Here is a 16,943-nt window from a genome sequence, read left to right on the forward strand (position 1 = left end):
TTTTAACGTAAATTCATCGGGGTTAAATAGATCGCCTAAAAATAAACCTTTATTATTTCATTTTCTTTAATCTAATGTCGTGCATTGAAGATAAACTCTACGGCCAAACACAAGTTTAAGACCGCAGAAACCCTTTTTTGTTGATAAACGGCGGGTAAAAGCCAGAACAACTCATTGAGAAAAGCAAGTTCCCGAAGCATCACCTAAAAACTAAACTTGCACAAAATCTGGGGGAATTCAGAATCTATTATCCAACTGCACGCAGAGAATATAAACAGACTAAAAAAAAGGAATATAGACATAAAAATATCAGGTCCAAGTAGAAGTCCGACGTGCTGGATTAATTACTTCCAGCCATCAGACCACTCAGCTTCATCGGTAACAGGATTTGGGAGCCCTATCTGAGATGAATCTTGGCCCCATTCTGCATTGTTAGTTGAATCTTGACCCCATTCTGCATTGTTTGTTGAATCTTGACCCCATTCTGCATTATCTTCAGTCAAGTATGGGTTCTCTCCGGTGTCCTCATCGTCATAAGGTTCCACTCTTTCAGGAAGAGAACATCCCTGGTAAGATGAATTGTCCACACAGTACCACAACATTTGGCTCCAATGGTCATCCTGCCAAATGACAAATGAAGAATGATTTCACAAACAACCATGGCTATCAGGGATAAGGATCATTGTTGAACCTGTTTTAATATTATCGACATCATTGAATATTTTGTAACCATAACTATTCTGCTAAAGAGATAAACTGACCAATTAATGAAGTGTATGATGGAAGTGGAAATCCCACATAAGTCTTTTTTTTTTTTCTCACTTAAATTCTACTCTTTGGCTACATTAGAGAGCTTTGGTGGTTGGGTTCCTTTGGAATCATCCAATTTTATTCTTCTTATAGATAATTAAGATAGTCACAATTTGTTGGATGAAAGGAAATTACCTTGCAGATTATATGCGGATTCCCAATTATAACCAGCAATGATATAGCACGAGTTATAGCCACGTTAAACCTTCTATAATTGCTCAAAAAGCCAAGACAGTGGACTCTGTCAAACTCGTTATGTTTGATAGTTGATCGAACTGTTGATATGATAATAACCTCCATCTCTTGTCCTTGGAATTGCTCGACACTGCCCACTTTGATATCAGGCATATCTAGATTTTCAAGTGTTTGTTTTATTTTTGACACTTGTTGCCTATATGGAGTTATTATGCCAATGTTTTCCTCCTTTATGTTCCCTCCTGCTATCAGTCTCCTGACAACTTCTATAACCTTACTAGCTTCAATGCGGTTGAACCATGAAGGGTTATTTCCTTCTCTTTCATCGCATCCTTGAATGCCATAGAAAAGAATAGGGAATTCCTTATTAGGTAGCAACTCCCCTATCGTCACGAAAGTTGAGGAATCTCTACAGGCAATCAATTCCCCACAATAGAACAACTTCGAAGGAAGATGTAAAATTGCTGGGTGACATCGATAGTTCCGAATCAATCGTGTTACATAATTTGTATCTCCACTGGCATATAGCGGGAGTTCAGACAATCGTTCCATATATGAAACCCCCAAGCCATACTCATCTGCTTTCTTGGAATATATTACTGGACCCAATTGCAATTGATCTCCAGCCAGAACAACAACAGTTTTCATTGTGCAGAGGTGGGATACAGGGATCAAGGTTTCAGGTTCAGAAGCTTGGCCAGCCTCGTCCAAAAATATATGGGAAAAGTGACCACGGGCAACATCTTCAGCAAAAAGAAGAGACGCACTCATATATGTGGATATTATGATCCTATAATAACTGAGGGCGTTCACTGGGGGACACTTGAATACCATATCATCAAAGAAGCAGAAGCGGATAACTTCAGGTTTAACATCCTCGTATGGCCTGGTAGATGCATTGAGCCTGAATATTTCAGTTTCTCGCAACTCAATGTCCTGTTGAGCAAGGAGTCTCTCCAGTATGTAGTCTGCTGCACTATTTGAGGGTGCACACACAAGAATCCGAGTATTCTTGTGATATTTGTAGAGCTGCAGGATTGCTTCTACTATTGTCCTTGTCTTTCCCGTACCAGGGGGTCCATGAATCAAATAAGGCGGTGCACCTTTGCAACCAAGAATCATTTTGATTGAACAAATTTGCTCCTCGTTAAAAGTGCCAGATATGGGTACTAGAGCAGTAGTTTTAATGTGTCTCTTTTTTGATGTAGATGGAAAAAGGAAGTCGGTACCCAAGTTTTCTGCTGCCTCAGCTGCTTGATATAGCCTTCTCATATTGATCCTGTTATAGGTGAAGTGAACATCATATATATTTTCGTCCTTGTGGTAATAGTGAAATTCAGGAGTAAACTTCAAATAAATCTCATCAGCTTCAACTCGGTGGATAAAGCCCTGGAGAAATTCACGCATAATTTTATAGAGAGAAGAGTCTGAACTGTAAATGATAAATACATTTGTAGACTAATGCAAAGTAAATTTGATAATTATATATTTAGCACTGAAAATAAAAGATGCACAAAAGTAATGAATAACATAATTCCCTTATTTAGACGTAGTGCTTGTATACGAATACTTGAATTCTGGGAAATAATTGATTAATTTTTCAAACATTATCTCATTAAGCTGCCAAATGTAAGCAATCATTTCCTCAAAATAAACAGCACGTTAGATTTCTCCAAAGGTCATACACATGGTTATAGACGTTCGCAATTAGAATCATGCAAATCAATACAATAACTTGTCCTCATTGCTGAACTTGTCTTCATTGGCTTGGATATTGCAATTCATATGCAAGAGAAAAAAGGATAAACATGTCAAATCTATTAGACAAAGTGATCACTTTTTTTTATTCAACAATTTCATAATAATATCTAGCTTTAATTTTATTCAAGGTTTACAACCTACACTCAGAAAAAAGCACTGCAAGACTGGTTTAATCTATCTTAGCTGCCCTGAATAATGCAGAGATAAAATGCAAGAGCTGTGCCATAGATAGGCAAGATGACTTATACATAACAAATATATCCATCATACAAACATCAACACGAATGAGATGTCATTTAATGGCCGATGATCAAGATAATACTATCACAAAGACATGTGCTTTTATGATCTACCAGATCAGGCTCTATATCACACACAAAGAAAGGACCAAACCTGATAAACCTGTCTGTTGCTATTATCACGTTGACATGCGAGCTTAACAAAGATATAATCCCCATGAACCAGCGATGGTCTTCTCTCAGCAAGTCCAGGAACCTCCATAGACAAAAACTGATTGTTCCTCTTTCTCATCGATATGGATTCCATATCATAAATCCTCATGTCTTCCTGAAAGTAGAAGTCAGAGACGATGAATTAATTAAAAGAAACAAGATCAGTAGGTTTTTTATGACTTGTAGCAACTAAAAGTATAGAAAATAAGATTACCTCCAATTGAATCTCTTCCATTATTATTAATGTTTTGAAATAAGATGAATAAGTCCTCCTTGTAAGACCTTCTTCAACAACTTGAGGGATTTGATTACTCTCAAGCAGCTCTCTCATGTTCCGGGGAATTTCATATCTTGGAAGCCTATTTATGTATCTTCGAGTTGGCTTCGCTGCAGGACGTGAACCTGCAACATAAGTATCGACAACAAATTTGTCTTTTTTCTTTGCTCTTGAATAGGGCCTCTTAGAAGCCAAAGACTTGGAGATTTTGTCTTCAACTAAGAGGAAAACCACCCTTTCAATTTTTTCATCTCCAGCATCAAAATATACAACTGATGAATACATGCCAATTTCTTTTGTCTTGCAAGACAGCCATATTTTCAAGTTTTCACGGGGTTGAAGCATCCTGTCCTCCAAAGTGAAAGATTCTAAGCAGCTCTGCTCTCCGTCTGCATTTGAATTTTCCGGTGGAGGTTCCGTAAGAGAAAGAGTGAAACTGTCCGTAGGATTTGAGGCAAAAATATGAACACTCCACAGATCAACTGGTTCATCAGTAGTATTCCTAACGGTTATTAAATCCACAGCAGTGTCCCCTACAAATACAGATTGAGGCTTGCCATCCACAAATGGAAATGGGGCAGATACAACAACAGGAACCCCTTCATAATCAACGTAACTGCACACAGATTTCTCTTCCTCAAAATCTAGAAACCCAATTTCTGCTTTATCTCCAATGACAGAGCGTTCCTCATCTGACCACCCAGCAATACTCATCGGAAACTGTTGTATACCACCTGAAAGTTGTCTCTACACAAAACATCACCCAAAAATAAATACCATAAGAGGTTCATACCACGAGAGAAACAGACACAACGTGCATTTGTTAAAAAATTGTGCATTACTCTCTCCTAATCCAAATTCATTCTTAAATTACATAACCTAATTTCCTTTCAGTACAACTTAAATTAAATTATCATACTACAACAGATATAATCTCATGCTTCACCAAACGTACAAGTAATAACCCCAAAAAACCAAAAAAAAAAAAAAAATGAAGCCTTTTGAGTAAACAGTCCGAGGCTAAACGAAGAAGAAAAAAACGCAATACCTAAAATTGAAGCTGCATGGGTTAAGAGCATAAAATGGAAAACGAAGACATTGAAAGATGGATCAAATAAATGATGGGTTAGCAAGGATCAATCTGAAGCAACAACAATGGGTGAAGACACTGACACAGTGCAAGGATTGACATGAAAATCGCATTGTAGAGAAGGAAGAGGGTTTTGGATGGAACAAACCCCTCCTTTCCCTTATTCCTTACCTTAACAACCAAGTTTCGAAAAAGAAAAAAATTTGCGAAATCCCTTACTCTTCCCACTCCATAGCCACTGTTAAATGAACCTACTCAACTCAACTTTTCTTCATCGTTCAGTTAATTTTTTTTTTTTCATTTTTCTTACTCTGATTTTAAAAATAATTGTTGTAATATGTTTAACGATTAAATATTATCTTTTAATTAGTATATATATATATATATATATATATATATATATATATATATATATATATATATATATATATATATATATATATAATATTTTACGTGCGTGTCCACCTATAAATGGTTACATGTAGGGATGGCAACAGGGCGGGACGGGGACGGGTTTCGCTATCCCATACCCATCCCCGCATAAAAAACTCATCATCATCCCCATACCCAAACCCAACGGGTATCAAACTTTTTTCCCATCCCCATCCCCACCGGGTAACGGGTATAATCTCGTACCCATACCCGTACCCGCGTTCTAACTACTTCAATATTAATTTTTATAAAAGAAAAAAATTACGGTAAAGAAAACATAATATTATGAAATATTCAATATTAGGAGGATTTTTTTCGATGTCAAATACCTTAAAATAAATTATAATTGTTTACATTTTATATTAGAATACCAAATAAAATTTCATGTGAACCAAAACATTTATTAAATTTGCAAACTACAACATTGATGGACTTAGTTGATAAAATTAAAAAATATTTCAAAAAAATATAAAAGGAAAACAAATATTCAAATTAAAACATATTTTAAATGTTTGTTTACTTCAATTTTTTAAATTCTAATGAATCTATTTTTTATACACTAATAAAAGTTATAATATATCACTTGATCAAAATGACACAAAGAACAAATAATAAACATAATAATAAAAGGAAAACAAATATTCAAATTAAAATATATTTTAAATGTTTGTTTACTTCAATTTTTTAAATTATAATGAATCTCTTTTTTATACACTAATAAAAGTTATAATACATCACTTGATCAAAATGACACAAAGAACAAATAATAAACATAATAATAAAATTTTGACATAGATTTTGTAACTTTTGAACTTCATTATATGTTGGATAGTGACAAAAAATATTCATAGAAATTACATTAAATTTTTATATTGTAGTAAATAAAAGTTATTTATACAATTAAAGTGGAAAAAATTACAGTATGATTAATAGTGAGTTATAAAATAACAAATAATTAGATAGAATATATCGAAATATTATTCTACATGATGAAAATAAACAATAAATAAAAAATATTAAAAAACTAACAAATGTGTGTTTTAAAAATAATTTGAGAGACTATCGAAAGAAATCGCACAAGAGAAATCAAATGTATAATTAAGGTATGATAAAATGAAAAATACCTTAGAGAACTAATTATTAAATTATGTTTGAAGTGGTTAAAATTAAATAGAAATATCATTAGTGACCAAAAAATTTGTCATTAAATTACAAATAAATTAGTAATTAAATTGGTCACTAAATCAAGTACCGATTCGATCATTGAATCGGTCACTAATTTAGTCATTGATTCAGATAATAAATCAACTACTACCACCAACGACGAAAAATAGTGACTGATATGGGTTACTGACTAAATCAGTCACCATTTCATGTTTTTCTTGTAGTGAATTATCATATATTATTCCTAAATATCATTATATATATATATATATATATATATATATATATATATAATTTTAACCACTTCAAATAGAATTTAAAGTGAAAAAATTACATTATGATTAATAATGAGTTATAAAATAAAAATAATTAGATAGAATATAACGAAATATTATTCTACATGATGAAAATAAAAACAATAAATAAAAATATTAAAAACTAACAAATGTGTGTTTTAGAAATAATTTGAGAGACTATCGAAAAAATCACACAAAGGAAATCAAATGTATAGCTAAGGTATGATAAGACGAAAAATATCTTAGAGAACTAAGAAAACTTTTCAAATATCAACATATATACCTAATGGTTGAAAAATAACGATAATTATTTTAATGAAACAAAAAAGTTCTTCAAATTAAACAAAAATTAATAATAATAATAAGTAAAGAATTTTTTTATATTACCTTAAATTGAGAGAGTATAAACATTCTCATGTGAAAGGAAAATTTATAATAAATAAAAATATTAAAAGTAATATAAATATTCAAATGTGAGGCATAATTTTTTTTTTATTAACATACATCATTTTAACATAATTACATAAAGGTTATGATAAGATAAAAATATATTGGAGATGAGAATGAGGTTCATGACAAATGAAATAATTAAAAGAAATAAAAATAGAATATATATATATATATATATATATATATATATATATATATATATATAGGGGTGACTTGATTAATTGTGAATATTTTAATAATTTAAACGACAATAGAGATACGACGGGGACGGGTATTATGGCGGGTATATGTACATCCCCATACCCATCCCCATACCCAACTGAAAAAGTCGGGGATTCCCCATACCCATACCCATACCCAGTTAATGCGGGGATTCCCCGTCAAAACGGGGACGGGTTCGGGCAATACCCACAGAGACGGGTTTATTTGTCATCTCTAGTTACATGTGACGTTACGTATGGATATATAATTTGTTAATTTTTAGATCCTTTATAGTTGGGAGTTTCTACATACATACATACATTTTAGTGAAGATTTTTAGAAACTAAAAACTATATTAGAAAATAACTAATAAAATTATTTTGTGAGTTATTTTAGATATTCAAATGCGATTCATATAGCAATAATTTCTAACTTTTTAAATTAGTCAGTCGATTTCATGAAAAATAATTTATTCTGGCTATTAAAAATCATAATTTCAAACTCAAAATTTACTATTTATTTCATAACATAAATGTTTGACTTTGGCCATTCAAGGAAGAATAAAATCATTCAAATTATCTAAAGAATCTCTCCAAGATATAGATTTAAATTTATACAAAAGTACATCTAAAAGCATAATTTTTATATAAGCCTAACATTGCAATAAAAGAATACTTAAATAAATGTAAATTGACCAAGTTGGCAAATAAAAAAAAAATGTTCAGTGTACCATTTAAAAGATAAAGATAAAGTATTTTACGGTTTTAGTTTATTATTTTTTGAATAATCTTTTCATATTTGAGTTCTTAAATAATTTTGTGCTGATAACTTAGTCTCGTCATTAATTAGTCTGTTGATAAAAATTGGAATCTTCATTTAAGTGTTCGAGGTTTTTTTTTTCATTCCTAATTTTTTTTTTATTTTTTGTATAGAAACAGAAAAATCAAGTACCGATATAAGAAATTTGTTTGGATACTGTTTTTTTTTTTCATTTTCAAGAACCACGATCCAACGTTCATAGGACCTGTCATAACAATTGAATCTATCTGAAATGGTAAGTTTTTTATATTAATTATTAAAAGAACTTATGAAAAAGATAAATTATATTTATAAAACATAAACATTTATCAATATATATATATATATATATATATATAGAAAGAGAGAGAGAATAGTTAATAAATTAAATACAAAAATTTTATGAAAAATATGGGTTGCAGGAAAAAATATAGGGTTGCAGGAAGAAATTGATTGGAGAAAAAACAAATACAAATATATACTAATGAAAACTGGTTACAGTTTATTACATTTGTGTGATGGGCTTGGCCGGCGAGCCCATTGCCCAAAGCCCATATTTATATCTGTAACTGTATGGCCAAAGCCCATATTTTATATCTCTAACTTATAATATCAATATACGATTAAACTAAAAACTTATAACCTAAATTGAATGATGTAGTTTTCAACGTTTTATAAACGGTATGTGTTGAAGATAAAAGTATTTCCTTTTCATAGAAAAAAGAAAAGAAATAAAAGGTATGAAAACATGCGCAAATCAGAGTTTCTTACTATCAAAACTTTATAACTTATCAAAGTGGAAGAAGATACAATCTCAAAAATATTACTCCCCTTTTGATTTGTGAAAAAAAAAAATACAAAATTGTTCCAGAGAATTTTCAATTAGTTGTCAATGATCATTTTTAATATATAATATTTCAACTGATTCACATAAGTCTTCTCAAATAAAAATAAAAACTATGATTTTTTGTTTTAATTTTCATAAATAAAACATTGTTCTAAGTGAAAATTGGACCTTTTTGTTATTTTAGTCCCTATAATTTTTTCATTATTTTTTCTCTTATATCATAAGATACTAACTTGATAATCTAGTGAACGACTTGTGTATGGTATTATCACCATTGTTAGGTTTAACAAAACAAAACAAGAAATAAGTTAACAACAAACATTAAAACCAAAAATAAAGAAAAATGAAAATAAAATAGGAGCTAAAACCAAATAATTGAGTTTAAAAAATAGGTAAGCTTTTTCTGTTTGTATTATTAACAAAGAAATTGGTGACATTCCAATAAAATATGAGATATTCTTACTAAATAAAAAAAAAATTGATCAATGCAATCTCATATCCTTGATAAAGTATCAGAAATTCAAGTACAAATTTATCTCCCACGTTCACATTGGACAAAAATGAGAAAATTGAGCAACATATATAAATATGAAAACTCATAGATTTATTGTCTTAAAGTTTTGGTTGGAAGTGATGTCAATTCCTGTTGGAAGTCCCACATCTAGAGATAAGGTCAATTTACAATATATAAGTGAGTGCAATCCTCACCTACCTTACAAGCCGGTTTTGTGGGATTGAGTTAGGTTTAAAATCCCCTTCTATCATGGTATTAGAGCCATGTTAGAGTCAATCCTAGCGAACTTTCTTAGACATTCTGTTTCATTCGATATCAGGCCGCTAACACCGCTAACGGACCACCCACATTACCCATTAATGTGGGTGCAATCCTTTTAGGCAACATATAAACATGAACTCATTACCTTAAAGTTTTGGGTTGGAAGTAGTGTCAATCTCTTATTTTGAGATGAACTTGTATAAATAATGTGTTTTCTCTCCCTATTCTTTTAATTTAAATATTTTGTGTGCGCCAGCACTAGGAACACATGTTTACCAGAATTAGTCTTCAACCTTTTTTGTCCATAATCAGATTTTTACTAATCGTTAGTTTGATAAAAGTTGTGGTCCTAAACAATGGCCACATAATGGTGCTGGTGGTTGAAGAACTAGAGCAGCACTAGGAAAAGTCATATGACAGAGAACCTTTTCCAGTTCATATGCACCCTGCAAAGTCTCTATCAAAACTCTAAGGATCACTTTCTTTGAAGTCACAAGGAACACTCTCATAACACATGCAAGCTCCACTCATTGTTTTCATTGCTTCTTCAACAACAAATTTGATCAAAAGTAGAGAACACTATAATTAAAACCATCATTAAACCTTTCTTTCTCTCCTTTTTCACTTCTACCAAAAGCTCATCAAATTTAATACCATAATTGGTTTAATTTTCCTTTCTTATTTCAAAAGTTTACTCAATGTTCTTGCTTGTTACAAGTTTGACAGTTCCTACAAATTGATTATACGATCAGATAAGTTATTTATGAAATTTACCAGAATCGGAATCTCCATGTAAAGCCATTCAAGCCTTTCTAGTTTGTTAATGATCTCAACAATAAAAAAAGAGCACGCAGCAGAAGAGGAATATTGTTTGATATCAAAGACATCTTTATCAGTGAAATCATTAATCATGTGCGAAGAGTCAGAAATTCTATCAATAGTTAGCTACAACTTTCTTTTTCCTTTGTAATTACAATTTCTTTTTCATCATCACTGTAGCAATCAATGTATAGTATACATCAAAATTCATATTTTCTCTGCACTCGAAACAAAAAAGTTAGCAGGCTAATGATTATGTTGACGCACTTTTCGACTTCATTCAGCCATCATGAACATTCTCCAAAAAACAACTAAAGAATCATTAATCAGATAAAAAAATGGTCTCTTTCCGCCTCCTGCACAACAACAAAGAAAAAGGAAAAGCTTTGATCATGAGTATGCGTGCGGCGTGCGTATCACTAGTAACTTATAGAAACAGAAGGCAACATTAACAAGAAAAGAATAATGCAGTACCCAATGATTGTGCAAGAACACAGAAGAGAGTTTTGAGACATTGAAAAGTTGTGTGTTTGTTAATTGGCTATCAAATAATGCACAGTGCTTAAGCTGGCGTGAGATGCTAACGAGATGATGATGATGATGATGAGTAACTTGTTGTACTGATCATGTGTTAGGCAAGGCATGACTGTACAACAAAATTACATGTTAGCACCTCACAATGAAAAAGCTAAAGTTCAAATTTGACAAAAGAGGTTGAGAACAAAAGCAGAACCAAGAAAAGAAGTAAAGGTAAAAACAAAAACTAAAAACTAACCTTTTTCGGTATGCGGGAAATGGGTTGTTTTGCTTCTATCAATCTCCATAAATAACATTCTTCAAAGTGAGGTGACTCCGGCTTGTTGACCAAGTCCTGAACAGTGATAGATGCATGCATGTAAGATTTTGTATTCGTAGAGGGTAAATAAATAATTGTGGTGACACTCGGTGACATGTCTAAGACCCTAAGTTACGGGGAACAATTTACTTATCAAGTCAAGTAGTATATTTGTACACTCTTAATTACGCATAAGTTTATCAGTAAATTCAAATATATAAGATTAGAGAAGCAAAATATTTTTCTTTTCGGATATCTAGTAATAATTTTAATAAAACCAGGAGTTGTAGTTGCACATCTTGTTGTACAAGGAGGTCCATCACTTATGACAGTGGGAGGAGGGGGAAGGACATAAAAGCAGAAAAGGTTGGTTGAGACAGACTGATAAGACTATGCAGTGAACACATTCTGATTATTTTGACTAACGGATCGAAGAAATCAGTTTCTGTATATTGAAAAGAAAGGTACAACTAGTAGGATTGAACACATCAAAATCCAGTCTATTGTGTTCAAATATAATATAACTCAGTTGCAGCTTCTGAAAATTTGTACTTGTGGTCTAACCAATAACATAAAATAAGAAAAAGGCCTCATAGATAGCCCTTTGGGGAAGGGAGGGGGTGATTGCTTTGCACATGCCATGTGCATGAATTTAACATAAAAAGAAATAATTCATTTTGGGTACCTAAGCTTGCCACAAAAGCAAGAATCTTGTGTTTTTGGAATTGAGAATGTACCTGAAATCCCAGATTTAGTCCTCCTGGTATCAGAAAAAACTTAGTTCGGTATATCCATGGGAATATGGCAAGAGTTCTTCCACCTCGATTCTGTTCCTGGAACAACAGCTCACACTTTTCTTCAACCTTCCATGATTTGCCTCAACCTCAGCCGAAAATATGCCATAAACTGGCTTGTGATCTGAAAACCTTGATTCTCCACGGACATAGGATAATTGATGGAGACCTTCTCCATACCACAGTATCCGATCACACCTATAAAAAGGAACATATTCACATTGGAACAAGTTGCAACATTTCAAAAAAAACTTTTCATAATCGCTCAATTTATAGCCTTTGTGAAGTTGGGATGTTTGTTCTTAATTCTTATTGCTTTGGTCAGGTGACAGAAGATGATGATGATCTTACCAAGCAGGTGTTCGCCTTTTCTCCTTTGGGTGCATGTCATCTCCTGCATATCTATCTGAATTGGTTGAATACTTGTATGTTGGAGGAAAATAAATCTTTCCTTCATTCCATCCAACAAATGCACGACCTCTCTTCTGTTCTATTCTCAACTGCAAAAAGTAACAGCATAGATAGATATTAACATTGATTGTTTTTGTTTGCCAGCAATCCAGTTGAAGGTACAAGAGAAATTAGAAATGAAAACTGTGTAAATGTACCTGGTCGTTCTCCAATAGTGCTCTCCAGTTTTGCATCTCAACAAGAGCCTTAGCAGAACGGTAGGAGAGGACAATTCGATAGTTCAAGTCTCCAAGCCATATAATTCGACTAAGGAAATGAATCCAAAGTTAAAACATGATGCAAAATAGGCAAATTCAAGAAGGGCATCAAATTACATAAGCATGTTAATACTAAGTTGTATACGAGTATGTTCTTACTCATGCTCGAGGATTGTCTCCGGAGACTTCTCATTGTCAGGACCATGAACACGGGGAAACCTTGTCTTCTTCAGAATCTCTATCACATCAGAGTTTCTTCTCAGTTCATCACCCTCTTTCTGTCCTGAGGTTAAGTGGCTACAAATGAAGCAAAAGCTTGTTTCATGCACAGACATGCTAATTGAGATGGATCCCTGAAAATACACAGGCCAACCGGTTTCAATTATTCAACAAATTTTCCATGAATATATGAAACGAAAAGTTAAAGCAAGGACAATGATGACTCAATGAAAACTACCTTATTTCCAAGATAACCCATCAATCCTCTACCAACACATGATACTTTCATGTTTCGAACATGATCCTTCAATTCACTCCTCACCCATATGGTAAGAAATATTCCTACCATTTGCTTACTTGCAACAAGGCAGTATCTGGAACGCCTTGGCATGGCATTTCCATCTTCGGTAGAGGCAGGACCGCCATGAGACAACGGTGAAAATAAGACGGTGTTTGGCGAATCTCCAAGGGCATTGTCATCATCAGATGAACTCCATCTTGAGTAGTCACTGGGTCTGGAGTAGTCACTTGCTCTGGAATAGTCACTGGGCCTATAACCCCATCTGAAGCTGGGATCGAAGTCACTTTTCCTCTGACCAAAAATTACACGATCACAAACGCTGAATCTTCGATCCAGTCGAGGCTGCGTATTCGAAGGATCATTGTCAATTCCCCAGCTGCTAGAAGTTGTTTGGAACGATCGACGATGGAAGAGTGATGAATTCCTCTGCCTAGCCGATCCCTCAAAATCTACATTTGATTCTACCACTGGCTGAGGGAGTGGAGATGGTGCATAATACCCACCACCTCCACTAGAACCAGGAAGATTGTTTAAGGTTCTTCCGATGAGAGCAAGCCATTTTTTAGCAGGACCGTTGTCTTCAGCGCCTAAGATGTTACCAACATTCAAGGGAACTACCTCTTGAAATCTGTAACACAAATATGTCGTTAACAACAACTAGTATTAAGGTTGCTTGGAAAAAACATGGCATTAAATAGTACCAAATCCTACCCTAGAACATAAATATCAGCAGGTGGTGAGGCATGAAGCCAATCATCTATACTCAAATTTCTTGGTGGAGATCTTCCGGCCACATTCCATGTAGCAACAAAAACGCTGTTCATAAAGTAAGAGAAGCACTCATGAAAAAATTGGACTCGTGAAAGCAAGATTTGCTTTTCCTGGTGAAAAATTAAGGTCAAAGAAAAAGCATACCTGTAGTTATGGACATCGACAATTCGAGGATGGTCAAGACTAACTCTGCCTCGCCTGACCTGCTCTGTGTTCCTGCTAAACTTCTCTGCACGATACAATGAGGGGTTGTAAACAAGAACAAGTGAAAAAGATGAAGAATTTTCAAATGGGTAATTATTCAGAGAAAGGATTTGGGTAATTCGTAGTTCTGTACCTGTTTTGCTCTTTTTGATTGTGCAAGGCTCTCTGTCGGAGAAGCTTTTCCTGCTTCTGTATTCTGCGTCACCTCCTGGAGAAAGAATTAAGTTACAATGCATCAAATTATAATTCCTATGAGGTTCAAAAATCGTGGAGAAAGAAAATTGGGAATGCGTAAGAAATTCAATGAAAATTTGGCAAACTTCGTTGTAGATTTATAAAAACAGAATTTGGCAAACTTCCCTTAATTTCTCCCCCACAATGCGTTAGCATCACATTGGATTGAAGCATGTGCATGTTAGTGCCCAGTTCCAGTTGAAAACCATCACTTTGGAAAGTAAGTGTTTAGAAGAAAACAAAAACAAAGACACCAACCTCCATGAGCAGCACCATTTGATTGGTACGAGTCTTCCTCTTTGGTTTTGATATTGAAGAACTTTCTCACCATTCTCTTCGACCATGAGAGCTTCACAATGCCCAAACACACAAAAACAGTCAACAAGTTGCGAAAAATTGAAACATGCAAATGATTACATAATCAAAATGCAGAATTTCATTTCCCAGAAGAACATAAAAACAAAACCGACAAACGAAAGGAGAGATTTTTATTTTTTTTTCAGCAGCAGAGTTGAGTCAATGACGAGAGGGTAAAAACCTTGCTTTTCTTGGAATTGTCGTCTCTCATTGTTAATCTTGCACCTCACACAGCCCCTCAAGTATGCTCCGAAGTTCTCAACAATTGAAGAAGCAAAAAATTCTCTTCTTGTGAAACCCCTTTGTGAGAATAAATAAACTCTCGTCTGGTGCAAAGCTTCTCAACTTGAGAACAACAAAGAAGGAAAAGAGAGACAGCGGAATAGGTGAATGTGATGTTCTGTTTCCCTCTGGTGATGATGCCACAACCAGACCCTTAGAAATTTAAGAGGAAGGAAACAAGGTCCCCGCAAATATGCCACCAACTAGAAAGAGAGGCAACGCCTTTAAGTATTTAATGCCTTTAGCTGAGACCAGGAACAACAAGACAAGACGACAAGCAAAGCAATAGAGAGAGGTTGAAGCAGTGTTTCTCTCTCATGGAAAAAACACACTACCTCGTTCTTTGCAACAACAACCAAGTATCAAACTTGAACAGAATAAAGCACTGTGAAGGTTAAATAAATTTATTTTTTAAAATGGTAACCTCTGAGTTGAAGGGGGCAGAACAGAACGGGTCGTTTAGCTTTAACGTTTTGGTCAGATGAACAAAGGCTGCACCTGTTCAGCAAAGTGAGTGAGATCTGGCACTATCTTATAGCTGTAATCTTTCTTCACGTTTTGGTCTTCCAACCAAAGCAAAAGCAGTTGAATAAGGAAAAAGATAAAAAGGTGGTTGTGAATATATCTATTGATTTGGAAAACGTATCTGTCTCAACCTATGTGAAATGTGTGTGTGTGTTTTTCTTAGTCTTTTGTTAGACAAGGAACGTTTGTAGCACAGGGTGTTGCATGCTACTCCAAATTTTTTTTTTTTCTTTCTTATATTTCCATGGATTTGTTGTGACAGAATGTAGATTCATAGATAGTATGCTGTTATTGGTTGGAAAGACAACAACCTAGTAAATTGATACATCCACGTGAAACACAACTTCTATATTTCACAATTTTTATGGTGAAACTGGAAAAATAAACACTTTAATAAAAAATATAAAAAAAACAGAACCATTTTGTGAGTTTTTTTCTTCTTTACAGTCTCAGGCGCCGTCCAAGTTGCTGCTTTTGAAATCCTCAAACAGTCAAGAGTGCATGCATTTCTTTCCCATAAAGAACTATGTCAAAAAAGAATGAACCACTATTTAGTTTCAGTTTCGAAAATTGTGAATTTCTTAAGGAAACCGATGCAATAACGAACAATGACAGTGTGATAAGTACAAATGAAATCCGAACATAGAAAAATGAATGCAGATAAAAAAACGCCTTTTGTTAGGTTTACGGGAGGAGTTTTATTGGAGAGATACAATATTAATGAAATCTCAAGGTACTATAGAAGAATAAAGTCTTATAAACCTAAATTTATTCTCTTAAGGTTCTGGGTTGAGAATAATATTAATATCTTATATAATTGAACTCAGATTTTATTAGTGTTGTGTTTTCTAGTGAAATCGTATATGTAAACCTAACATAAGAAAACAAATATGATCAAAGCACAAAATGGGGAGGCCAATTGGAACCTTTTCTTTTGCCTCGCGAAACTTTCGAAGACATGAGTTTTCAAATCAAGTTATCTTATCAACGAACACAATCTTCTCTTTATGTGAAAAATGTTTCGTAGATTATGAAGCATCATAATAAACCTGTGTTATAGTCACTAAAAAGTTCAAAATAAATTAGTGTGTGAAGAATAAAATATATGTGTTTATGAATTGAAGGAGTCACTAACATGGTTCTGTGCTTAGCTTCACGGAATAGAGTTGGTGATGTGATGATGTGACCTACTTTTACTTTTTGCTAGATTTTAAGAGTATGGTTGCGTTTATTCGTTGTTAATTTGGCTCTTTGGAATTATTTGAGGAGAGAGAGAAGAAAAAGGTGAACATTTGAATAAAATAACTTGTGAAAGGAAAAATGGGGGCGGCAAAGAGTAAGAAGATTTGGGCCATATATGGTAATTGAACATGTCTAAAGAGAAAA

The 16,943-nt window shown here is 33.5% G+C and overlaps 2 protein-coding genes across 4 annotated transcripts; both read right to left on the minus strand.

Moving 5' to 3' along the window:
• Positions 1-31: 31 nt before the first annotated feature.
• Positions 32-4,890, minus strand: LOC114173695 (probable RNA helicase SDE3). Of its 2 annotated transcripts, none has more exons than XM_028058237.1 (5): positions 4,757-4,890; positions 3,433-4,242; positions 3,160-3,333; positions 946-2,394; positions 32-620 (listed from the first exon to the last, which is right to left on the minus strand). In XM_028058237.1, the coding sequence occupies exons 2-5, from the start codon at positions 4,207-4,209 to the stop codon at positions 345-347; spliced, it is 2,676 nt and encodes an 891-aa protein (XP_027914038.1). In that variant the 5' UTR covers positions 4,210-4,242; positions 4,757-4,890; the 3' UTR covers positions 32-344. The 2 variants fall into 2 exon arrangements, with proteins under 2 accessions (XP_027914038.1, XP_027914037.1); XM_028058236.1 differs by having other exon boundaries at positions 4,544-4,763.
• A 5,588-nt stretch (positions 4,891-10,478) lies between these two features.
• LOC114171141 (type IV inositol polyphosphate 5-phosphatase 7-like) lies at positions 10,479-15,575 on the minus strand. Of its 2 annotated transcripts, XM_028056355.1 has the most exons (13): positions 14,932-15,575; positions 14,652-14,742; positions 14,293-14,367; positions 14,100-14,184; positions 13,896-14,000; positions 13,122-13,812; positions 12,824-13,017; positions 12,605-12,713; positions 12,348-12,496; positions 11,940-12,194; positions 11,143-11,238; positions 10,842-11,013; positions 10,479-10,723 (listed from the first exon to the last, which is right to left on the minus strand). In XM_028056355.1, exons 1-10 carry the CDS (start codon positions 14,959-14,961, stop codon positions 11,969-11,971), a joined length of 1,755 nt encoding a protein of 584 aa, XP_027912156.1. In that variant the 5' UTR covers positions 14,962-15,575; the 3' UTR covers positions 10,479-10,723; positions 10,842-11,013; positions 11,143-11,238; positions 11,940-11,968. The 2 variants fall into 2 exon arrangements, with proteins under 2 accessions (XP_027912156.1, XP_027912159.1); XM_028056358.1 differs by lacking the exon at positions 10,842-11,013.
• Between the last annotated feature and the right edge of the window lie 1,368 nt (positions 15,576-16,943).

Source organism: Vigna unguiculata, chromosome 2 (assembly GCF_004118075.2).
Source record: "Vigna unguiculata cultivar IT97K-499-35 chromosome 2, ASM411807v1, whole genome shotgun sequence".
Taxonomy (NCBI): domain Eukaryota; kingdom Viridiplantae; phylum Streptophyta; class Magnoliopsida; order Fabales; family Fabaceae; genus Vigna; species Vigna unguiculata.